Source organism: Corvus brachyrhynchos, unplaced genomic scaffold (genome assembly GCF_000691975.1).
Source record: "Corvus brachyrhynchos isolate BGI_N302 unplaced genomic scaffold, ASM69197v1 scaffold444, whole genome shotgun sequence".
Classification (NCBI taxonomy): domain Eukaryota; kingdom Metazoa; phylum Chordata; class Aves; order Passeriformes; family Corvidae; genus Corvus; species Corvus brachyrhynchos.
The window spans coordinates 1,083,117-1,108,365 of NW_008237886.1; the positions used below are offsets into that span (position 1 = coordinate 1,083,117).

At 36.3% G+C, this 25,249-nt stretch overlaps 1 protein-coding gene and 1 long non-coding RNA gene across 7 annotated transcripts; one reads left to right on the forward strand and one right to left on the reverse strand.

Annotated features, from left to right (window-relative positions):
* Positions 1 to 384: 384 nt before the first annotated feature.
* On the forward strand, positions 385 to 25,249 carry CLGN (calmegin). 6 transcript variants are annotated; one of them, XM_017732673.1, is made up of 16 exons: positions 386 to 3,640; positions 4,278 to 4,456; positions 5,236 to 5,306; positions 7,066 to 7,124; positions 9,590 to 9,731; positions 9,922 to 10,003; positions 10,774 to 10,966; positions 12,787 to 12,976; positions 13,601 to 13,714; positions 14,281 to 14,437; positions 15,300 to 15,515; positions 17,674 to 17,793; positions 17,971 to 18,109; positions 19,980 to 20,057; positions 22,141 to 22,274; positions 23,884 to 25,249. In XM_017732673.1, exons 2-16 carry the CDS (start codon positions 4,295 to 4,297, stop codon positions 23,953 to 23,955), a joined length of 1,929 nt encoding a protein of 642 aa, XP_017588162.1. In that variant the 5' UTR covers positions 386 to 3,640; positions 4,278 to 4,294; the 3' UTR covers positions 23,956 to 25,249. The 6 variants fall into 6 exon arrangements, with proteins under 6 accessions (XP_008630661.1, XP_017588162.1, XP_017588163.1 ...); XM_008632437.2 differs by having other exon boundaries at positions 387 to 3,640; positions 23,881 to 25,249; XM_017732670.1 differs by having other exon boundaries at positions 387 to 1,379; positions 23,881 to 25,249.
* LOC108446328 lies at positions 19,827 to 20,464 on the reverse strand. Its single transcript, XR_001861488.1, has 2 exons — positions 20,095 to 20,464; positions 19,827 to 19,973 (listed from the first exon to the last, which is right to left on the reverse strand). It is a non-coding gene; the product is annotated as an uncharacterized LOC108446328 (long non-coding RNA).

Consider the following 25,249-nt stretch of genomic DNA (forward strand, 5'->3'; position numbering starts at 1 on the left):
GAGGGTGGAATGGGGGGGAATTGGGTGAAGGCGCCGCACGGGAGGATTTGGGGGTCGGCCCCTTACCCGAGGCCGGGTAGGAAGAGCGCGGCCTCGCAGGTGACCGGTGGGGCAACGCCTGCGGCCCTCGTTCTCCCTTCGAGTTATCCAAAAAGGGGGTTCGTGTTGGATACTGACAGAACGCCGGGTGGCCGTTTGATCCAAACGTCTGTTTCGTTAATTGGAAATTAACGTGTTATTGGAGGTTTTAATCGAGCTCGCTGTAGCAGCAAAATATCTCGAGGCACCTGCAGGAGCGCAGCATTGCGGCTGGAGTAACTGCTGAATTTCACATTCGGCATCCATTCCAGCACAGGGTGCTTAACATCTCAGGTAAAGGGAGGGAAGTACAGTTTTCACACCCAATAAAGGAAAAATTAAAAGTTGCATAATAATTCTTGCATGCTTTTCATGGAGCAGTTTCAGCTGGATGTTGTCTTATGTCAGGTCGATGCCAATGCAGCAGAATGGGGGAGGAATAAAGCAGCTCATGGTTGCAGATGGAAAAAGGGATGTGTGAAAAATCCTCCACTTTTTTTGGCCCTGGATGGAATTGATACTTGGCCCTATGAAAAGCCCATGTGTTGGTACTGGATGCAGGAGCTTTGGACTTCGGAGTGAGAAAGGCTGTTAATGGCCGTCTTATGCCCTTTCTGCTTGAGAATCCAAAACTCTGAGAGTTACATGGAAAACGCATGACCATTTTCAAAGTCCAAAGAAAAGTTAGTAATCTAAAGGATCCTGACCTCTTATTTAGTTCTGCAGCAAATGGAATAATGATGCCACTAACTTAATGGCAGGTGTACAATACGCAAAAGGCCATGGTGCGGAGGTCCAGAGGTTGACACATTTGCACTGTGCAATGACAAATCAAGTCATTCAGGTGGGAAGGGACACCAGGAGGTCTCTCCTGACCTGCTGCTCACAGCAGGGGCAGCCCTGAGGCTGGTCCAGCTTGCTCAAAGATTTTATCTGGACTCTCTTGGAAGACCCCAAGGACTGAGACTAGGCAGCCTGTACTGATGCTTACCTGTCCTCTTGGGGAAAAAAATTCTAATATCCAGTCAGAATATGCTTTCAGGTTATGCCGTTGTCTTTCATAAATACTAGTCTGTGTCTCAGAAAAAGCAGCTTGTTACTTTAGGTGCAATATTCTGCTGATGTTGCAGCACTGTTGCTGGTCCCTAGAGCATGCCTTGTATGTCTTAAATGTCTTTCTGATGTGTAGCTGTGCTGTGGTCACCCATGGTAGAAAGTGACTGAGCTATGCAAAATGTATGTTTAAAATTACAGGTCTGAACTTGGATACATTGACAAGACTGCTAGTAAATATGTTTGAGGTTTGTGTAAGAGCCACAGACTCTTTTAATTTGCTTTGTTCTGCTGATGAAGTTTTAACAGTGGGAATCCTTTGGGCTTGTTTTTATTGCCACCTTGAAAATAGAACAAGAAAAGTTTCTCATAGATCTTCATGTATAAATTAGGAAAGTTCAGTAGGTTTTAAAGATAATTAAATGTGTAGTGTGAGTATCTGTTTTGAGACCAGAAACTTGTTGGCTTAGTTGAAAGATTTATTTTATATTCTAAGACTGTAGTGTGGCAGAGTTCACAAATGTAAAAAATGTCTTGGGTTGGCTAAAACCATCTTTGCCTGGCAGTTGAGTGATAACTGTAATTCATCTTGATAGCGTATTTCAGCATTTCTGGGATTATTTTAAAAGTGTATCAAAAGGTCAAATGTTAAAATGTGCCTTCTCTTCTTGAAGGAAGAGGTAAGAGATATAATTGAAAGCTGAACGAAATTAGGGAAGTTGTAGGTAGGATCAGGGAGTAGTGAGAACAGTGGGAACAAAGTGAAAGCATCAGAAATTTTGGAAGGGAGCTGTTTGGAAAGGTGAGTACTAGTGTGACTTCTTGGATGCCCTTGTTAGTCTGTGTGTGGAACAAAAGTGAATGGGACTAATTACAGTAAAATTTCAGTTACGTAAGTGAAAAGCATTTTGGATCATACACAAATACACCTGAAATGTACTGGAAGAGAAAGCTGTATCTCTTCATCTGCTTTAGGAGAAGCAGAGACCATCTGCTTGACAAACTAGCTAAAGTGAGGTAGGCAGGCTGTATGCTAAAAATGCAAATCTGATTCCTGGTTATATGACCTATATATATGACACTATACCTAGGAGCTAAGGAGTCCAGAAGGTATTGATATGGAATTCTTTGACTGCTTGTCCTAATACAATGATTAAGGAACAAGAAAACGGGGTTGGTAAAACTGATACTCTTCAGGCAAAGGTGTTCAAAAATACACCATAAGATTAAATGTTCACCTGTGATAAACTCAATTGCTTTAAATCTTCAGGGCAAGATTATTTTAAGTTCTAGAACTGCTAAGGAGGTCTATGAATTAACATTATCTCTAGTTTTTAACTAAAAAAAAAAAATCAAATACAAAACCCTGGTAAAATTTGCAGATAGCTGTTGAAATAGATCACCTGCAAAAAGAGGGAACCACAGACTTGCCATCTTCAAGCGAGGTTGTAAAGTCCCACATAGAATGGCAGAGATTGTGGACAGTAGTGGGGGAGAAAAAAAGAATGGTAATATGATTAATGTAGTTTTGTGGAAAATAGGTGTTAGTCCCAAAAAAGGAGGCTTTTGATTATTTCCTAGTATTGACATAGTACTAGTGTGCGATACTTCTTTATGATAATCCTGTGTTTTGGCTCTAAATAGAATCAGTGCAGTTAATATAAATTGGTAAGTCTTAAAAGAAATAAAGCCTGATACTGTTAGATCTCTATATGTGTTGCTTGATAAAACTTGCAGGTGTTAAAAAATGAATGATGAAATAATTATTGCTGCAATTATAATGTTTGAATTGCTTAGCAAATTTGATAGAGCCAGGAAAAAAGAGACTCACACTTCCAGTATAAAATAGTATCTATAATTGCTGGGATATTTAGAGTTGTAGTGTTAAACAATTTAATCTCTAAGGAGTGATGATGTAACTGAGAGTATACACTTCCAGTATAAAATAGTATCTATAATTGCTGGGATATTTAGAGTTGTAGTGTTAAACAATTTAATCTCTAAGGAGTGATGTAACTGAGAGGGCGGCTTTCTCAGGTGCAGAAGGCACAGCAGCAGCAGAGCATTTAGTATAACTAGTAGTGGCTACAAGTAATGCAAGGTTTGAAAATGTCTTAAAATAGCAAACTAAATACTGGCATTTGTCTTTATTTAAGCTTACTGTGAATAGAAATTAGTAAGAACCAAATGATAAATACCTGTGCAGAGATGCCTAGAATCTGTCTTCATTCTATTTCCAAATTCAGACAAAAATAATTTCAGAAAGAAGCATTTTTTTGCAAGATCTTTGAGGAAACTTGCATAGGCATTTTTTTGACACAGCACTTCTTCAAACCACTGGATACTCTAACATAAAATTGTATTTGTATGTCTTACAGATATGAAACAAAAATACTGGGCAACAGTCTTTTTCACAGCAGATTAGACTGAGAGGCTGGGGCAGTTGTCTGCTATTGACATTCATACTTACACAGATTAAAGATTTTCAGGTTTCCCTGAAATTAGGAAGGTATTTGCATTTAAGCTTAAACTCTTGCTCTACCTAACTTAAACTTGAAAATTATTGGATAATAATTTTGAAACAGAAAATATTTTCTAAAACCATCTTATACTTTCTTTTTGCACTTACAGCTAAAGTCAATATACACTCTGCACTCATCTAACTGTAGTCATTGGAAGTAAGGGCAAATACAAATGCAATTCTGGTGGTGGATTCTAAATTTATAATTTTATTTTTCCTAATGAAAGGGATGTTACTTATTGCTGCATTGTAGAGACTGATTCAATTCAATTACTTGTTCAGATTGTTTACAAATGAGAAAAATAAAAGCAGTCTTGCTTAGTTCTTAAAAAAGCATATATACTGCAGTCTATACCCTTGCTAGATTTGGCAAGGTAAAGGAACAGGCTACAGGCACTTCCATAGGGAAAACAGGAGGGAAAAGAGAGTCTGAGTCAGGGTTTAATAATAATAAAAAAAAAAAAAAAAGGCAAATGAAGATAATATTACAGTGGCAACACTTTCTGATAGTTATTTCTCATTATTTTAGTGGGTTTTTTTTTCCTCTTTTAGGTAGAGTCTGGGGTAAAATTGAAAGAGTATTGATAATATCCTTGAAATGATACTTAAAATCTAAAACTTTCAGTTCTTCAGATAACCAGGATGCACTTCCAGTGGGACTGGCTGTGCTTGGGTGTCCTAATAATTAGCTCAGTGACTGCAGGAATAGAAAATGAAGAAAATCTGGATGCAGATGTCGAAGTGGAGAATTTTGACAAGCAGTCCCAAGAAGCTGATGTTGACAGAGAGAAATCTTCTATAGAGGTAATATTATAGAAGTCTTTAGTTCAAGCTGGTTAAATATGAGATGCATAGTCAAAACTAGAGCAAGTTAATCTGTGTTTGACAACTGAGTGCATGTCAAATACAGCAGTCTAAGGTTTTCAGTAGCTACATGTGACATACAGGGCAAACTTAATGAACTAATGTCTTATGCCCAAGTGTAAAATCTCCTGCCTGTGGTCGATAGTCATGAAAAAGGTTTTACTTCAATCTGAATACAGAACCTTTTGTTGCAAGTCCTAACATGCCACTTCTAGAGAAGTAAATGGAAAGCATCTTGATCTCACTGAGACTTTGACTTTAGACCAGTTTGACTTCATCAGTCACAACTGCCTTTTGGCACTGTCTCTATTACCAGAAAATCTGTATGCTGTTCTTCAAAACAGATGTAGGCAATAGATAGGAAAACAGAAGAATGGAAAACATATATAGAAAGAAACAGGGAGGAAGCCGATTTGGTGAAAGTTCAGAAATTTTTTTTGGGTTTTGTTTCACATAAGATGTAACAAAGCTTTAGTTAGGAGCTTTAAACAGAGGAAGCAACTTCTAAAATTCAGAGAAGTGAAGTTGCTCACTGTTGGAGGAATGCACTCAAACTATTGAAATGTGGGTGGAGGAGAAGGGGTTTTATGCTGCTAGGTATTTGGAATGAACAAAATCTGTTGATCTGCCTGGGTGGATTACTTCTGGAGGTATGAGAGTGTATTTCAAATGAAAAATTGTAATTTATGTTGGGACATGTATCTGTACATATCTCTTAGGTTGTGTACCAGACTCCAAAGCCAACGGGGGAAGTGTATTTTACAGAAACCTTTGATGAAGGATTGTCTGGGTAAGCTTATGCCTTAAAATGATAAACTTTTACTTTCAGGAGTTTAACTTACAGTGGCAGGACTTACTTTGTTTTCATTTTTCTGCTAGTATCTTTATAAAAATTAATTTTTACGAGGGTTAGAATTGGGAAGGCTATTAATGCTTGCTCCAAATAGATCATAATGTTAAGGTGGACACTTAACATTCCAGATATGTTACTTTTTTGTGTCTGTTTTAAGGAAGCTTTTAATAAACTCTGAGTTTGTGGACATTAAGAAAAATAATACAAAGATTTAGCCAGTTGGGTTTAACTAGCTGAGAGGTGAAGTGCCATTACATTTCAGTAGCAAGCTCTTTCTTTTCACATGATCTTAGGTATGTGTCAATTCTAAATGTTAAGTGCAAAAGCAGCACCTGTGATGACAGGAAAAATTATTAAATAGAAGAGGTGATAATGGTTGTCAAAAAAACCAACCAAACAAACCACTGAAAACCTTGATTAACAGATGCAAATATTTAATGGCGGTACTTGAATGATACCATTCATCCAAATTTCTAGCTTTTTGAGATCTGTTATAAGATTAGTTTGTCTTCCTACTAAATCTAATGTTCAAAGTTTTAGCTACTATGCTTGGGATTTTTTTAGTCTAGCTATACATAATTTACATAAGACTAAGGCGTATGGGAGACAGGTTTATGGGAAAGTAAGCAGCATGTTGCCTTTCTTCTCTAAAGTGTGGAAAAGAGTACAAATAAATTGACTACGTAAGAATAGAGTAGCTTTTTTGAGAATGGACCTTGAAAATCTTTCACATGACTTGTAGAGATGTTTTATTTCCTCACTGGTCTCTCTCATGGTAGGCCAAGGATCTTGTTTGTTATTTATGCTGTGAAGCTTTCCCAGCATCTCTGTTAACAGTGAACAAATGTGACTACAATTCAAGCAGAAAAGATAAAGTATTCATCCCTGAAACACTCCATGTAGAGGATAGTTCAGAATGAGTGAAAACGGTTCTTTCCTGAATAAATGATTAGAATGTATTCTTGTAATTGATACAATGAAGAGTTCAGCAGTGCTGTTGGCTTAAGGTATTCCTGTGCGTGGCTCCAGATAGAACCAGTGTATGTCTAGATGAGGGTGGACTGCCCTTTTCATTTTCCTCCTCTCCATATGAGCGCTTTGTGCAGAGACTGCATATCTTTTGGTAACCTTAATAATAGGCTGAGTTTGCCTTGCTCACAGAGTCAAGGAGATCTGCTGGATCTCCTGTGTGCAGTACACTTGGAATCTTGTGTTTGTCATTTGGACACTTACCATTCCCTTTTGTCCTCTGCTATGCATGTGTACTGTTACTATCAGATAAAATTAAGATTCCTTTGGCTGAATTCTTTTTCTTTTCTTATCATATTGAAGGTATTATACTTGAAACTTGCTATTTTCTGTGCATTTTTTACATTATATGCATATTACATTCTGCCAAACTCAACTTTTACATAAAACTGAATTTTATTCAGAATTAAATAACTCAGGAATTTAATTACTTTAGACTTATAATTGTATATTCATTGACATTTTTAGGAAATATTTTGAAATGCTGTTATTAGACTACTTTCCTTTAATTTTTCTTTGCAAGTTCTCTGAACTACACACAGTTCCATGATGCTAACTCACAATCAGTATTACAGGTTCACAGTCTAGAAGCAAAAGCTGTTTTTCCTTTGTTAAATAATACAGCTTTGCATAGATAGTTCAATGACTAGTACAATTTTTGTTTTAGGTGGGTGTTGTCTGTAACACTGAAAGAAGACATGGATGATAATGTTGCTAAATATGATGGTAAGCAGTTTTAAAGTTTACCTCCACTACGTAGTTGTGGATGTAATGTTCTGTTGCTTTTTGAGAAATAACTACTCTTTCTTTGAGAAATAACACAGAACTTATCTTTGAATATCTAGATGGCATAGGTCAAAAATGTTAGTTTGTATAATGACTGTTAGCCTGAAACTGAGATCTGAAATGTTGCTCACTGGGTTACTTAGTGTGAAGATAACTTTTTTATGTCATTCCAACAATGTATTGCCATGGATGATACCAGAATACCCTCTGGCATCTGAATATTTAATACTCTTTATTTACAAATATTGTTTCTTTAGAACTGTCTTCTCTGAAATCATGACAGAGATATTTATCACTTCAACTTCAGTTGTTAAACAGGTTTCTAAAGCATCATGTTCCATCTTGCTCCATCTGTCCTACTGATTCATGGATTGGTCTCTTGGTACAGCCTCTGAAACAGGAAAGTTAAAACTGCATGATGGTTTTTTTTAAATACTTTTTCAGATTGCCTGTGCTTGAATGTAGTGGTTCTTGTACAGTTTAGTCTTAGAGTAGCCTAAAACAAATTTGGAAAGCAATAATGAAAAAGTTGTACTGATGGTTTAATCATTTGTGCTTGTGATTTCCTAGTCTAGAACTGGCTGCTTAAATGTAATTTTAAACCATTTGGCTATGCGTGATCTGTGGCAATAATTTGCGACCTGAGTTTATTTCATTCAAGAGGGAGTGGGGAGAACAGAAAAAGTTTCTACTGCAACAGAGAAGTATTTGCTACTGTTCTTATGTCAAATGAAATCAATTAATGTTAACAGAAAGTGGTAAGCAAGCATAACTTGCAGAACTTTGGTGTGCAGAACAGAGTAGAACTGATGATTCTAAATTTAGTGGTTACCAGGGTAAAACTGGTAGTTGGGTTACCTAGGTAAAACTAGGAAGTTGCAGTGGAGATATCCACGCAGATGAGATGCTTATGAGAAGTGAAGTCTCTCTGATTACTTGGCTTCATATTAGATAAAAAATTGTCTTTAATGTCAGAAAAGTTGTATTTGCCTGAAATCAGAAAATTCAACATTTAATAAAGTCTGTGATAAAGACACATTTTTGAACTACTTTCCAATTCTTTTTTTCAGTCTTGTTGTTTTGCCTTGCATTTTGTTTGGTCTTAGTTTCCAAGAAGGAACGCTATTGAAGAGGATGGGATTTTTCTCCTTCCTGTTTATTAGGCTAGAAGAAACTAGGAATTTGTTATTGACTTACATATCTGCCTTTCCTTAACAACTTTGACTAATCACACTTCAGTTGAATAAAAGTAAATCACTGTTGCATTTGCATTTTACAGTTTATGAATCTTCTCGAAAATACATGCTGAGGAACTCCTGATTGTCGCTGTTGAGATGGTCACGACACATACACACACACACCAACTGCTCTGGGAAAAAGCCTTCTTTAATACTCCATAGCCTCTTTTATACAATTTCTTAGCATTCGTGTTACATGTTCATTTACCATTGGCTTACTAACTACAATACAATATTATTGATTGCCTATAACTAGCACACATTCTTGCTACATATCAGCCAGTTTCCCTCCCTTCTGCAGGTGTCCATCCTCCCTCTTTGTTTATGCTTCGCGCTTCTGTTGATGTTACAATTCTCATGGATACAAACTGAATTCTCAAGAGTACACAATGATTGTGTCCAAGTCGAAATCTGTAAGACTTTCAGACTAGCTGTTGGTTCCCACACCTGATGTTTTCCTCCTTTTGACATTGACACAGGCATTCTTCAAGATTACAGTGGATTGTAGAAGTAGGGTGTTTTGTGCTGTATTCTTTCCTGGAAAAAAAGCCAGTGAATCTTGTCCTGTTAATCTGTGAGACAGTGTAACTGCCCTTTTAGAAAAAATCCTGTTTTTTGGATATTGGACACGTGTATTCAACTGTATTTCTCCCAAACTTAGAGAATGTATAAATATAAAATCTTCTATTTTTAAAGCTGTAGGCTTGTTTTGGACTAAATCTGATAATTCTTGGAAAGACTTTGGGGAGGAGGAGGGAACTTCATCTACCTTGTGATTTGATTTGACTCAAGAGATTCTAATTCTATGTAAGCAGAAAAAAAAGTAATGATGCAGGTCTTTAGCTTTACACAGTGCTTTGTGACTAACGTTTTTTATGTAATGATGGTAGGAGTAAATGTAAAATCTGGAGAAGTATTTTATGTTCCTCTAGCCATTGTAGGATATCACTACCTAAAGATACAGATCTACAGTATTAAAGTTTACTTACGGATGTTTGTAAATTTGAGAACAACATGGAATAACATCATTGACGTCAGATGCCAACATTTCTTCCCTACTGTGGCAACTAGTCTTTATTTGTTGCTAACTCTTTGCTTTCAACAAGGCTGTGATTTCTTTACTTCAGACTGCATTTTTTCAAAGACTTTTGTGTGTGTGTGTTTTAGGGAGATGGGAAGTAGAAGAGCTGAAAGAAAACGCTGTGCCTGGAGACAAAGGATTAGTATTAAAATCAGTGGCAAAGTATCATGCAATATCAGCAATGCTAACAAAAGCATTTTTTTTTGATGATAAACCTTTGATTGTTCAGTAAGTAATCCTTCAGTTTTTTTACTTGATGTTTATTAGTTAAGGTAAAACGTTTTGCTTTCATATACATGTTTTGACAGTAGTTACTAATACGCAGTCTTAATATATTCATAATTAGAACTGCGGACTAGCAGTTAATTTGTATTTTTCTGATACTTGGAATGTTCTTTTTAACTTTCTCTTTGCCCAGATACGAAGTGAATTTTCAAAAAGGCATTGACTGTGGTGGTGCATATATTAAACTTCTCTCCAGTAGCAATGACTTGAATCTGGTATGTCCTCTTGCTTAATATTTGCTATCAGTTGTTCATTTGAGGAACAGCTTGGTTCTCCATGGGAGATGCCTGATATCCAGGACAGATGACTTTTGTGTATGTTTTGTAGGACTTTCTGTATTAATAGAAGCCATAGGATCTTAACTCATAACTTGTGAAACAATTTTTTTACTGAACAGCACATATGTATTATTGTGTATTCCAAATACAGGAAACATGAATAATTAAAAAGATACTGACATAACTGTAATGCAACATACTCTGAAGGAGAATAGCTATATCTGATATTTTCAGGGTTGTTTGTTGCTGTTACTTAATGCGGAAAGAAAATGGTACTGATAAAATACTGGATATTAATATCCTGGGGTTTATCTTTATTGGAAAATAAGATTGTTATGAAGAACAGTAACTAGCTCCCTTCCATCTTTTGCAGTAATGTTTGTAGAGGGATAGAGATACTTGGATGTTTTGATTTGTGACAGGCATTCCTACTGAACATAAGGATAAAATCTAAATATATATATATGTATCCATATATGTATTGTTTTCATCTTCCTTGAAGAGACTGAGCGATAGTCCATTCCCTGAGAACAGAGAGCACCCAGCAACTCCAGAGGGCTGTTGAGTTCCTTTCATGATTTACCCTACCACTTTGCATTTACCTTTTAGAAATGGGTAACTATGCTCTATGCCAAGGAAAAGAAGTACCAAAAATGACTTAATAAAATGTCCAGTATAACACATGCTCAGTTTTCTTGCTTCTACAGGAATACTTTTTTGACAAAACACCTTACACTATTATGTTTGGACCAGATAAATGTGGAGAAGATTACAAACTACACTTTATCTTCAGACATAAGAATCCTAAAACTGGAGAATATGATGAAAAACATGCTGAACGTCCTGATGTAGACCTAAAAAAATTCTATTTGGACAAGAAGACACATCTATATACTCTTGGTATTGTTTAATTCTTACAAGTTTAAATTGGAGAGGAGAGATTAAAAATGTGGTTTTGTCTGCTGAAGTTTTGTAATTGAGCCTGCTTGTTTGTAATAGCCTGTTAATTCTGAGTGGTGGTTGCTTAATGATTTGGGTTAAATGGTTTAATGACTGGGCTTAACTGCAGGACAAAAAAGTAGCTTTCAGATGCTACTGTTTAGTATTCAATTACAGGAAAAAACATATCAGCCCTGACTAGCCTTTATTTATAAATGCCTTCAGTAATTATTATAATAAAATATTTCTAGTGGGGATGATATTAAAATGTACAACTGCCCAATATTCTTGGAAGGTGTCAGAGTTCAGAGGAATTCAGTTAAATCTGTAGCATGCCACACACCACTCTTTTCCACATGTTAAGAGTTCTCACCAACACCTGCATGTGAAGCAGTGTGCATGAACAGATAGGTCAGCACAGACTCTGAAGTGAATGAATATGGGCTGGTTTTAATTCATGTGACGACTCTTCTTGTACCAGTAAACTGTACAGAGAAATGAAAGTTAATTTTTACCCCCTTTTTCTAACTTCTGAGGAAGAATAGCAAACAGAGAAGAATGGGCTGATCTGTGGCATGCTGCAAATCCAGCCAAAATGACTGTACTTATGAACTTCCACTGAATAATAATAGAAGGCATGTTCAAGTGCTGTGCCACGGGAAAACTTAGTGGTTTCTAAAACAGATAGCTGTAGTATGCCACAGCAAACTTTCACTTTTAAATAATGGGAATCTTATAATAAAGGAATGCATGTGTTCCTGTATTTGGGTTGTTTGTTAGAAATTATGAATCGAGGTACTTAAACTTCGATTGCATTTATTCTGTTATAATTGTTCAAATAGACTCCATAGAGCTATGTGATTCCAATGCATTATGTGACTCGTAACAGGAGTTTAAAAATTAGTTCTTTGTATTTTATCTAAAGGTGATATGGGGATTTCATTTTTGCATTTATGGATATTTATACTGTTGAAAACTTTCAGGCTGGAAGGCCATTGTTAGATATTATCGAACTGTTACAAGACTGTTACTCTGGTTTTCTTAACCTGTCTTTAGAAAACTGTCATAAAAGTGGAATAGTAATTACTTTCACTTACTAATTTTCATCATGTTGAATGGACAGTTGAATCTGCTATTTAACCAGTGAGCACATTTATAAGTGCTTGTTAGAAATGGATCTGGATACATCTGGATACTGAGTCTGACACTGCTCAGTTCTGTGACCTTGGCTTCTCAGTTACTCACACTTGCTAACATCCAGCAAATTCTCTTCAAATGTTTAAGCATTTGCAGTGTGGCATTTGAGGGAAATTTGTTAGAGGTTTGATTCTGAGAGAAAATGCTGCGTCGATCCTTCCACTATGTTACTGGTGCAGTTCTTGTGTTTTCATGCTTTCAAGTGTGAGATTGTAATTTAGTAGCAGAGATGCCTTTTGGGGTAGAGATTCTTTTTTCATTGTCTGTGCTTTTGAAGTAAAACCACAGAATTTTCCAAGTTGCTAGGTTTTTGAAAAATCTCTTAGAATGTGTTTGGATGTGTTTCAGCAATTGAATTTTCTTCGAGTTTCATTTTTGGGGGCCTGATTCAGGTCATAGATCCCCTCAAGGGCAATGTTTGTGTCCAGATCCAGTGCTTGAATGAGGAGTCTGTCTCCTCTGCTAGTGAGGATCCCGTTTGCTGTTATTTGACTAAGTCTGTGCTCATTCTATAGTTTGGGTTAAATATATTGGTAAAATAAAATGGCTCCCTTATTTCTTTAATATAAATTTCTTCAATTTAGTGCTAAAACCAGATGACACATTTGAAATATTAATCGACCAAACAGTTGTCAGTAAAGGAAATCTTCTTGAGAATATGATTCCTCCAGTAAATCCTTCCAAAGAAATAGAGGATCCTACTGATAAGAAGCCTGATGATTGGGATGAGAGACCAAAAATACCTGATCCAAATGCCGTCAAACCAGATGACTGGTAAGGAGAACATTTTTATTTAAATTTTATTTATTTTTAATTTAAAATTTCTTTTACATACATGTTATTTATTTGAAAGATTTGACTGGTTTTATTTTGGGGTTTGCTAATGACAATTGGAATGCATTTCACTAAAAGCACTGAAGTTTGAAAACATAATTGAGGTGGGTATAAGGATCTGGTCATGTTCTAAGGAGACAAATAAAAATTGTTATTTGCTGATTTTGTACTCTGCATGGTTGCAATTCATAACTAAGATTGCTACACCTGAATAAGAAGTTTTTTCTACCATAAAGTCTTAATTTACAATGAATTTCTACTTTTGTGTGAACTACTGTTCTTATGGCAACTCGGGAAGAGTAGGGAAAAACTCAGTGGGAAGACCTGACTGACACCTGCCACTTGATATCAGCAATATCTGGTCTAAACAGCACTGTAAAACAATGTAAATATAATAGATATTTATAAGCAGATAATTATATGTCTAATGCTCATGATCAGCGAGTCTAATTCTGTTGTTGTGTTTTTGAAAATCATCCCTTTCGTGCCAGTTGTAGTCCTCTGAACAGAACATTGGTCCAAAGTCAGGCTGCTGTATTTTCTAACCTAAGTCTGTAATTGAAGGGATGAAGATGAACCTGCCAAAATAGAAGATCCTGATGCTGTTAAGCCTGAGGGGTGGCTTGATGATGAACCACAGTATGTTCCAGACCCTAATGCAAGAAAACCAAAGGACTGGTAAGTGCAGGTTGTTAATGTGTCTTGTAGATAAGACTGTTCTGTGGCAGATTATTAGTTGTGGAAGTCAGTCCAAATCTCATTGTCTTTTGAGACTGGAAGTTGGAATGTGTAAGGTATGGCCAAATATTTGTTGGTGTGGGGGACTGCTTCTATAAAAACGTGAATTTGTCCTTGCCTTCTGTTTTCTGAAGATATATAAGCAACACCAGAATATGAAGGACCCCTCTGAAAGAATTTGCTATAGTTTAAGTTGATAATTTGAAATCATAATGTAAGTCTTAAAGGGATCTCTAAGCATCCTGGCTAGAAGTGTTTCAAGCTGTCTGCAGAGGCAGGAATGTAATTGAAGTCAGTCATGCTATGGTAGTTATGCACATGTGACCTTTAAATAAAATGGTGTAGCACTCCTTAAAAAAAGTGTTTATACTGTTGGGTAAAGTTCTGTGAGCTGCCCAGAGTTCTGAGGTTGTTACAACAATATACATGGACCCTCACTTCAGACTGCCAGTGTTTGACACCTGACTGACCTTAAATCAGTTGTTTGTAATTTTTTTTCTCTCTAGGGATGAAGAAATGGATGGAGAGTGGGAAGCCCCTCAGATCCCTAATCCAAAGTGTGAGACTGCACCTGGTTGTGGAGAGTGGGTGCATCCCATGAAAAATAACCCAAAATATAAAGGAAAATGGAGAGCACCTATGATAGATAATCCTAACTATCAGGTAATAGCCAAATTGTAGGTTATTGCTAAAAGATACAGAGTTCAGCAGAGCAAGCAAGTCACAGTTGTATATTTATTTAGGTTTTTTTACAGTATATTTATATTTTAGAGTAAGTCTGAATACCCTCACTAATTTGAGATTTTTTTTTGCTTTTCCTTTTTTTTCCTTTAAGTATATTGGGAAACCATAATGCTTCCTATATTAAAACAATTTATCTGTTTAAAGTTGCCTTTTGTACAATTTGCATTGGTACCATTTATTTAATATGGTCTTCGGAATTGTATTCTGAATTACATTGGCGTTTTAAATGTATTTTGAATTAATATTTTTTTTATATTAAAAAATGAAGCCTTTCAGTAAGCAGATCGTCTTACTAGTTCAGTTTTAGAGGAAGCATCAATTTTGGATAATAAATTCTCTTCATCCCCTCCAAATATAAGAAGTAATTGGCTGGATATTAAAGAGAGTTACTTTGTATTAGTTATGGCTGGGGAGTACTTGAATCTGATGTCTCTGAGGGTAAGATCCTAAGCAGGTTTGCAAACACAATTTGGCTCTAATTTGCACAGGTATCATAAGGCTGAATTTTCCTTCCCTAAAATTTTCTCTAGCACTTCTGGTAAGAGTCAGTTATTACTGTAACCTCTACAGGAAAAAAGAAAAATCACTTAAGAAAAATCACTAAGCCATATAACTGAGACCCATCTGCCAAAATCCTGTAGGCTATTCCAGTTCTGTTTTAGGTAGGTTAAACTACTGCTTGTCTTTTTAAATAAAAGTTCTTATTATTTTAAAATCTCTTTCACAAGTTGTTCTTTTGGTGATCTATAGGTAATGTGATTACATTTGTTTCCATTAACAGGGAATCTGGAGCCCTCGGAAAATACCAAACCCAGACTATTTTGAAGATCTTCACCCATTCAAGATGACCACTGTCAGTGCTATTGGTTTAGAACTCTGGTCTATGACGTCTGATATCTACTTTGATAACTTCATCATATGTTCAGAAAAAGAAGTAGCAGATCGCTGGGCAGCTGATAGCTGGGGCTTGAAAAAATTAGTAGCAAGTGCTAATGAGGTATAAACTTTACTATGTTCTTGATAGTAGAAAGTAGTGAGGAAGCTGTGGTGTTGGAATAATTTTCTGTCAGTGCTGACAGAATATTAATTTGTCTGCAATTAATAATTTTGCTGAATAACTCTGATAGGTTTTCTGTCTTGTAGTTTGACTTTTTACCTTTCCCAGATCAATATTTTGTTGAGGTTAAAAGGGTACTGCATTTTACTTAAACACCTAGTGAGAAATTGACTTCCTGTGAAGCCTTCTGCTGTTCACATTGATATTAGAAATTCAGTACCTCACAGCAAGTGAAAGAATGAAGGCTGAGTTACTTACACTCAAAGACTTCCCCTCCTGCCCCCTGCCCTCTATTTTCCCTTGTGGCAATATCCATGATATATATTCTTTAGATGCTTTCCTGCCATGAGGAATGGATAGTCTAGTGTTTGTTTCTGTTTAATAATTTTAGGCCTTTGGCTGCTTAGATGCGTGTTATGCAGCTCCAAAAATATTGCATGTATGTTTATAGAGCTGCATCTGTTCTTCTGTTTGTATATATGCATCCACATTTTGTTTGTGTACTGCACTTTGGCGGCCTTCCTCTCTCCTCCCTATGCTGTGGGATGGATCTGCCCTGCCACACAGGATCATGAGCCAGTCTAGTGGCTGCCTGCACTCCTGTTTCTGTCTAACAGTCCTCTATTCTCTTTGATTAAATGCCAACAGCAGGCTGCAGTTGTGGGGGAGAAATGATGGGTTGGTGGCAAATGTGGCCAATTCCTTACACCTGCTGTTTGGCACAGAGTCGCGAGTAGCAACAGCATATCTGCCCATGCAAGCAGGAAAGCTATCTCTTCCCACAGCCTTGCCCTTTTCCAAAATGTTTGGGTTTATGTCTGAACCTGTATCCATACCTGTACACACAATGGCAAAAAAATTCCTTTGAGTCCCTTTGTTCTACTGTGCCTCTCAAACTTCCTTAGTTGCTGATTGACACTGAACCATGCCATAAATCAAATCCCTCCTGATGGGAGAGAATGTTCTAAAAGTCCTTGCAAGGAGTTTCAAAGATAAACTGAGACTTTTCCTGGAGTTTCAATGCTGCTGGATAGTTGTTTATTAAGTCTTATCAGAGGAACAGAGCCACTAGCGTGACCCAGGCATAACACAGAGCACAGAAAGCAGGAGAGAAGTCTAATTATCAAGATTTACATGGCCTTTTAAAGATAATTTAACCAATAGTTACTAAAAATATATATTATTTTCACTTTCCTACTAATTATTCAGTAACACAGGAACTGCAGAATTCTCTATCCAGTCATTCCAAACTACTTTTACTGCAGAACATGGAGTAGTAGAAGAAGGAGAAGAAGGTTTAGAGAACAACAACAATCCTCCATTTTGATATTTTTTACTCTTATCTATTTACTACAAAGAGAAGCCCAAAACCTCTAAATTTTCACCCTGTGACAATCTTACATAGTAGTCTATCACCTAATTCACACCACTGTATTTTCTAGTTCTTGTCTGACTGTTGGTAATTTTTTCCAAGGTTGGAGGTTAAAACAGTGTTGTTCAGGGGGGTAAGAACCCTTCAAAACAGGCAGAGAAATATTCTCGGCACTCTGGGTTCCTACACTGATGTACCTCTTCCAGAGATGCACCAGGCACTTGCCTAAGTGTCTCTACTGTATAAGTCAGAGCTGGGCTGGGAGGACAATTTACTCCCTGAATAATTGGCTGTCAAAGGAGAGAAGGTGGTACTACAGGTAGAGCCAGCATTGCTCCTCAGGAACTGCTGCCCTCATGTTCTTGATGCTTTGGGAGCTTTCAGCTGAGTTGGCATAGTGCACAGGAAAAATAGAGTAGCTGGGAAGGGTGTAAAGTATGAGATTGCCAAGACTCCAAATGTGACTTTACAAAGTTGAGTTGTGGCCAGTCTGGTATGTTTGGAGTTCTACATCTGTTCCTTCTTACTCAACACCTGCCATTTATTTGCAATTTGTAGAGTTGCTGCTTTACTAATATTGAAATGCAATATTGTTGTAGTCATTAAAATGCAAAGGTAAAGAAGGGTTTTGCACAACATAAATGTATACAGTACACTTCATGAACTTATTTAAGTGTTGAGAGGGAAGTAAAAGCAATTCTTTTAAATATTTCTTTTTAAATACAGCCTGGTATGTTTAGTCAATTGGTGACTGCTGCAGAAGAACATCCATGGCTCTGGGTTCTTTACATCTTGACTCTAGCTCTCCCTGTTGGTCTAAGTGTGTTGTTCTGCTGGCCAGGAAAGGTTAGTGAAATTTACTGTATTTTTATTTGGTTTTATTCTTAATACTTTATTTGGAAATTCTTGAGCATCTGTGCAACAATTTGTACTTTTAATGTGCCATTGGTATTACTTAGCTTACAGTGCCTGTTTAATTCTTAATTGGAATTGAAATATAAATAGATTTTTAATTTGTTGTAGAAATCAGATGAATATATTGACTTCAAAAAAACTGATGTATCTAAGCAAATTACAAAGGAAGAACTAAAAGAAGAGACAGAGGAGTTTGAAGATGATGAACTAGAAGAGGAAAAAGAAAATGAAGATACTGGTGAAGATGGTAAGATAAGTGTGTCAGCTTGCAGTTTGGTTAAAGACACGAATAGAACTAGTTCATGGATTGCATTGCCAATAATTGCAACCTGTTATCTTAGACTATGTGAAATGTGCTTTGCTCTGAGCCTTTTTTCCTCTTTGATAACTTCCAGTGAGTGGCATCCATGGCTAATAGCTCTGATGAATACAAGCAGAAAGTAAGGCTCTACTCAGTATTTCTTCACTTTCAAGAAATGAGCATGCTTCCAACACTATTTTTTATGTTTGTAGACAGTGATACATATTTTATCCCTTCTAAATATTTCCTATATTGAGCACATTTTAATTATTCAGATATTAGTACCTGAAGCAGTCAAAGTCACTTTATTGTCTTTAAAATGTGTCTGGAATAGCTTTAAGTCTCTAACATAAATCTGCTTATGCCTCTCTGGGAGGGTTATACTATTCTGTTGGTCACTGATTTCAGTTATTCTTCTTAAAGCCTGACAATACAGTAGGCTTGAAATACTGAAATCTGCAGCTTCCTTTTATGTTGCTTTTTAGCAACCTGTTGCATGCCTGCAGACGTGTGTCCTACTGCCCAGGGGAGAAATTAATGACCCAGTAGGTTGAGCTGTACTTCAGCATCCAAGGATAAAATCATCCCATGTTACTGTATCAAAAAGTACTGAGTATTACTCAGCTTATAGCTTTGAGGTGCTGTTAGCATTTTCAACTGTGTCTGTATAATGAATAAAAACCAAAGCACCTAACTTACAGTGCACTATCTTGACTTTCATGAGAAAGTTTTTAGCTTCAGAACTCTGCAAGATTCTGCCTCTTATTTCGCTCTTCCATGGTGAGAACAAAGAAAGTGACAAGGGACTGGCATGGATAATTAGAGACATGGCAGACATTCATGTTTTGCTGGGTTTTTTGTCTTGGTTCTGACATCACTTTGTATTACTGACTGAAACTTGGTGGGTTTTGTCTGTCTTCGCACCATGTTCCATGAGTGTTGATGACTTCTGTCTGTATGACTTAAAAGTTTACTCAGCATCAGCAGTTCCCATGCCAGTACTGACAGTATTGAGTACATTTTTGGCACAGTGCTTGCCACACCAAACTTCGTCTGTCTGCCTTGCTATTGGAGAGCCTTAACCAAGGCACTTAATTACTCTGGTTATGCTACATATATTCTTTACTTCAGCTTAAATTGTAGGTATGTGATTTCAGCATTGTATCTTCCTATGTTTTCCTTTTGATCTTACTCTACTCTACCTCTTCTTTGCTCCTGAATTGCAGACTCTGTTTTATTCTACCCAGTCTTGATGCAGATCACAGATGGTTTGTACCTAATATGCTGCTGTTGCAAGGCTGCCATTCCTCAATTCCGATATTCTTCTGTTAAGTCAGTCAGTTAATTTAGTTAAGTACAACACATCACTTAATAAATAATACACTAAAGTGTGTGTTTCAATGTTAGAAATAAGGTCCAGGAAACTGCAGAGGAACACTGTTCAGCTCTTACAACTTTCTTAAATTGTGCTTGGAATGGCTGTTTGTGATGTTGTAAAGGTAAGTTCTATTTTAGACCTTTACTTTTAGTTACTAAACAGAGCACAGAGTAAAACTAACCTAGCTAGCTTTTGTATGACTATTCCAGGGTTTTCCAATTAATTCTAGGCTTCAGAGGGAAGGATTACATTTTGCTGTCATATGACTTCATGCTTTCTAGCTTTAAGAAGAATTGCCTAGCTTCCGTTAGCTTCGTGCCACCTTTTACACTTGCAGGTTGAAACCTTCTTTTCTTCTATTGCTCTTTTGCCTCTTCATATCTGAAAGCATCAGAGAATTTGTCTTCTGCCTCCTTTTCCTGATTCTTTTTGCTACAGAGAGAAGAGAAATGGAGGAGACAAAAAGAGAGCTTATAAAGGATACAAAGAAGATGGGAAGGGAGGCTCCTGTTTCAGGTACTGGGAAAGGGAAGCAATTTGGGCCAGGACTCACAAGCGGGTCTCTCCTGTTTTCTTCCCTCTGCTTCCTTGTTGATTGTAGAACTTCAAGCTGGTGGATGCCAGCTTCCATCAGGTGCAGATGCAAGTTTCCTCTGAGATTTCTCCCTGTGGTATCTGTAGTCATAAATATTTTCCACTAGTACCTTTTTCTCCTTATGATTTTTATGGTTCTTTCATAGTCATTATCTCCTCCTTTGTTTTTTTGGAGTTGAAGGCAATGGGAGTTTGAGCTGTGGAATACTGAATGACTTGAGATCTGCATTGTATCATGGGACCATTTAAAAAAGAAAGAAAAAGGAAGTGTGGCACAATAGCAAATTTTAGAAACACTTGGAGATTTCTTTGACACCAGTGACAATGAGTTGCTGGCAGAGTACTTCTTGAAGGGCATTGTCCCTGGGATTTATGGTTTTATTTAGTTCTATGTTAATTTTTGTGACATTGTCTAATTGTCTGCGTTGTCTCCTTGCTTTCCTTGACCTCTAGAAAGATATTGCAAGAAGTAAAAGAATGTTACCACAAAATGGAATTTCAGGGGCACAGTCTGAACCTTATTTATCAAGTTCTACATTTATTTATATGAAATAATGCTTAAATTACTATTTGATTAAATTTAAAATAATAATTTTAAGTAGTATAGTTGTCCACTTCTGAGTTTTACAGCTTCTGATGTCTGAAGTATTTTTGTTTGGGGCTTTTTCCCCTCTATGGAAAAAGGTACTTACGGGAGGAGCTGGATTTACATCATTTATCATTTCCAATCTCTTCATTAGAATAGGAGCAAAGGCTTTGTGAATTTCTGCCAAGCTCTTCTATTAAGAGCATATTTTTAGGACAGAGATCTTTGTCTACATCTTTCTTAAACCATGATCTTCATTATTTGGTCATATATCTCCTTTTGATAATAGAGACATATTGTAGACATGTACCAGGTATATTGACAGATGGCAAAACTAACTTAGTTCATACCAATTAGTGAAGCTCTGTTTGGCTCAATTTATAGCTATACTGCAGCCAAAATTCTTGGTAGTTCTACAGAAGTCTCAAATATTTTAATAAATGAGGTATTTCTAGATTTTCATCACCAAGAATCAGGAGAGTCTCATGTTACATATGACTACATTCTAAATTTGTATGGATACTTTTGTTTCAGTTTAGCTGAGATATAACAGTAAGAATTTGGGTGTGGGTACAGTTTTGTGGTATTTGTTTTTGGTTTTTTCCTGTTTTTTTCATACCTAAGTGGTGCTTATGAGATGTAGGTGTGACCTGACAAGGACAGAATTGAGCACTAATTCACTGCTGTTTTTAAATAAGCCACTGGCAGACTGTTAAGTTTTAAAATGCTAATGTATATCCTTTTGTCAGATTTAAGATTCCTTGTTTACTTTTGATAGAAAGTATTGCAAAGGGTACTGGTAGTGCAGTAGTAGTGCAAGCTGGACATTTTTGGAGTGAGTTAAGGGGAGTACATTCTTTTCTGACTACTTTCTGCATTGCAAAAATGCACAAGAAGGGGGGGAAGAAAAGAGCTGCTTATCCCTCAGTCAAAACAGTATGCCAGAAAAATTCTCTGTTGAAAAGGGGAGTACCCTTAGGATGTAGGTGTCTCCCATGCTGGATAACTGGTAACTGCAATATTGTACTTCCCCATCTAAGTCAGAATTTAGTCAGAGTTGGGATGCCTGAGTTGTCCTGTTTTGGACTGTGCTCTCAAAACTGTCCAATACAATAACTAGTTTTAAAGTAAAGTAAATCAAGTCCTTTAAGTCAGTAACAAGTCTGAAGACAGTATGGGCTATTATGAGAAGAGGCAAAGTTGGAGCTGTTGAAATTGGTTATTAAATCTGACAGTTACCACTTGCTACTAATTAATGAGAATTCTATTCTCTGTATCACAGAGATGTTTTTATGGGTTATTCTAAACAAGCAGTTCATTCTAGGACTGAAATTGACTTATTTTCCTTACTAATATGTCTGGATATAGTGTATTTGTAATATAGTTCTGTTTACGAAGTAAAATCAACTTCTTCTGCAGAAGATGAAGGTGAAGGTGGTGAAGATATTTATGATGATGAAGAAGAAAATGAAGTTCCAGATGAGGAAGAAAATGAAATTGCAGATGGAAGTCAGGAAGGTGATAGGTTAAATAAATCTGATTCAGAAGATGAGGTAAGTTTGCATTTTTCCCTACTTTCTCCTCGCCATTGTCTGACATCATACTTCTAATTAAGCCCAGTTACCTAAAACAAGTGTTTTTCTTCTGTTGAGCCATAAAACAAATCCTGAGGTAGAAATATGTTTTCCTTTGAGTTTGACACCTCAAATACTCTGCATAAATACAGGTATTAGTATAGAAGTGTTCAGGCAGCTCCCTAAACATGAAATGTTTTTACAGAAGTATAGTTTTTAACAGATTATTAAATTAATTTTAAGTCTTGAAAGATGCTGCAGCAGATTGGTCAGTTTTCACTGTGCTTCTTAATTGATAGAACATGTGCTTCCAACTGAATAGCCTTTTCCTGAGACCTAGAAAAACCGTATGTTTTCCAGTTACGTTTTGGGTTTTTTTATTCCAAAATAAGGTTTTAAGCAAAATGACAATACTGTTTTTGAACACAGCATCTGCAGTTTCATTTTTCTTGTGCAGATTAATCGAGTCATCCAGATATTCTACAAAATGTTTCTCATAAACTATCATTGTAGATGGAATTTGTGCTTTTCTTGTTTGTCAACTGCTCATTATTCTTTCATTTAGAAACTGGTGTGTCTGAAGCACTTTAGATCCACCCATTGGTCATCTTGTGCTTGTCACTCCCTAAAGGAGTCACTTTCCAGGTTAAGGGTGTTGTTTAATGTAATGTTAACTCCTTTTCACGTAAAACTTTCTAGGAAACTACCTTGCATGAGATTGCATTGTTTCAGCACTAAAATTTTTTATTAATTACCCCTTATTCTATACTTTTTCTTGTTCCTTTAAGAAGTTTTCTTTTCCTTGTACATTCACCCAGTGTCTGCTGCACCCTGCTAAGAGTCACATGATTCCTTTTGAAAATAATAGCAAGCTCTGAATGTGTCTGTGGCATTACACAGTGTCACAGTGATGCCATGGCTTGCTTTTCTCTGAGTATTTTCAGCATATAGGTGTTTCTGTTGTGAATTGGCTGGAACACATCATGTACCCCATGTCCTCACTCAGGCTGGGCCACATTCTGTGAGTTGTTCCTTCTAAAAGAGGTGCCCTGCTATTAGGTGATGCAGGAAAGTGAGGAAGCAATGCATGGTCTGCGAATGGATTTCTTGTTGGAAAGGCTTTTCCTGTGCCTCTGTAAGCCCATTGCTTTTAAACTGGGAACAACCCATTTGATTTAAGGACAGTTTGCTCTATTTGTAGCTCTCCAAAGGGAACAGTTAAAATGTTTTAAATGTGTCTTACTTCAGAAGTGGAAATTAAAATTAGCAAAAGGTGCACTTTAAGGAAGTTTCTAAATTAATTTAAAAGTCACCACTTTTAAACCAGCAAAGACATGGGCAAAACCAAATTTCTGACATCAGTTTAGACATAGTATTCTCTTCCTTCTGAATATAGAAATGAAAAGTCTTCTACCCATTTTATTAATCATTAGATCAGTAGTGTGGAAAAAAATGTCCTATCACTTAAGTGCTGCATTTAGTGATAAAATGACTGGGGGGTTCAGGAGGAGGAATAATGTAGCATGCCAGTTTCAATAATTAAAATAGGTTTACAATGCTAATGCTGAATTTATTTTTTTTCCAGAAGAAAGAAACTGATGAAGGAATGGGAGATAATCCACTGAAATCAGTGCGCAAAAGAAGAGTACGAAAGGACTGAGTTACTTCCAGCTGGTGTTTTCAGATCTAGAGACAGTGACAGTAACTTTTGGTGTGCCACTTCAGTGGACCTGGCAAATTCCTGAGCTTTGAAGGGAAAAGGGGGGGCTCACTGCTTTTTAGCCTCCTATTTTAATTCTCTGACCTCTTTAACCATCCCAAACTTCCTTAATTCCCTTTTTTTAAGGATAAACACTATCTGTGAAGAATTAGCTCGTATTTCAAATTCAAAATAAATGGGAAATTACAAGTTGACAAACTGATTTTTAGGTGAAGATTCTTAAGATTTGAAGTTTCTTAGAAATTAGTATTAGTTGGAGATAAACTTATTCTAAGTATTTTTTTAAATGAATACATTATAATACTTTTGTAGCTCTAGCACAAAATCAGCTGTTTACAGTTTTCAGCTAAAAGAGGATGGTAGTATAGATGTAGCATCTATAACAGTTCACATTGCTATGAGAAAAGCTATTTTTTTCTGTGCAGAGCTATATGCAATAATTGTTTTTGTATGATGATTTTGTGCTAGCAACAATTTTTATTGTAAATTATTTCTTTTAGTTGATCTTGTTACATGGGTGGTCACCTGTTCACTTTAGGCATTGGTTACAATAATTTATTTTCAAGATATATTTCAAAATAGAATACAAGTGGTAATTGATGTGACTTGTTTTACTTTTGAATGCAGATATCAAATCTGCAGAAGTGATACACAGATGACTTTTTCAAACTTTTACACTTCTCATGTTCCAAACCAGAGTGGTATAACCTGTTTATAGAATACTTGCTAAGTGTATATTGTCACCTAAAAATATTTATTAATTCTTGCTTAATATGAAATTTATTAATATAGATAAGAATTTTTGATGGATTTAAGTTTTTTACGATGTGAGTAACTTGAGCATTTGCATAATGTAGTTTAAATAAACTGCATATTGTAAAGAACCTTTGTTTTGTTAAAGTTCAACTGTATATTAAACAATAAAATTTCAGTCACCAGAAACCTCTTGCTGCTTGGCAGCTGCCTGTAGTGGTAGTAATAGAATGTGTAAATGCTAGCAAAAGTAGTCATACATTACAAACAAGTAGAAATACATTAATTCATAAGGAATCGAACAGATTTTCTTGTGCCTGTCAAAAAATTTGTCTGCTTTAAAAAGAAGTATTTTCACAGCAGATTCCATGAAAGTGTCTTAAGAAATGAATGCTTAAACCTAATGAAGAAGCCAATGTCCTCAAGTGCTTCAAGTGTTTGAAAGTTAATTATATTTTACTTTTACTCGGTGTGAATTACA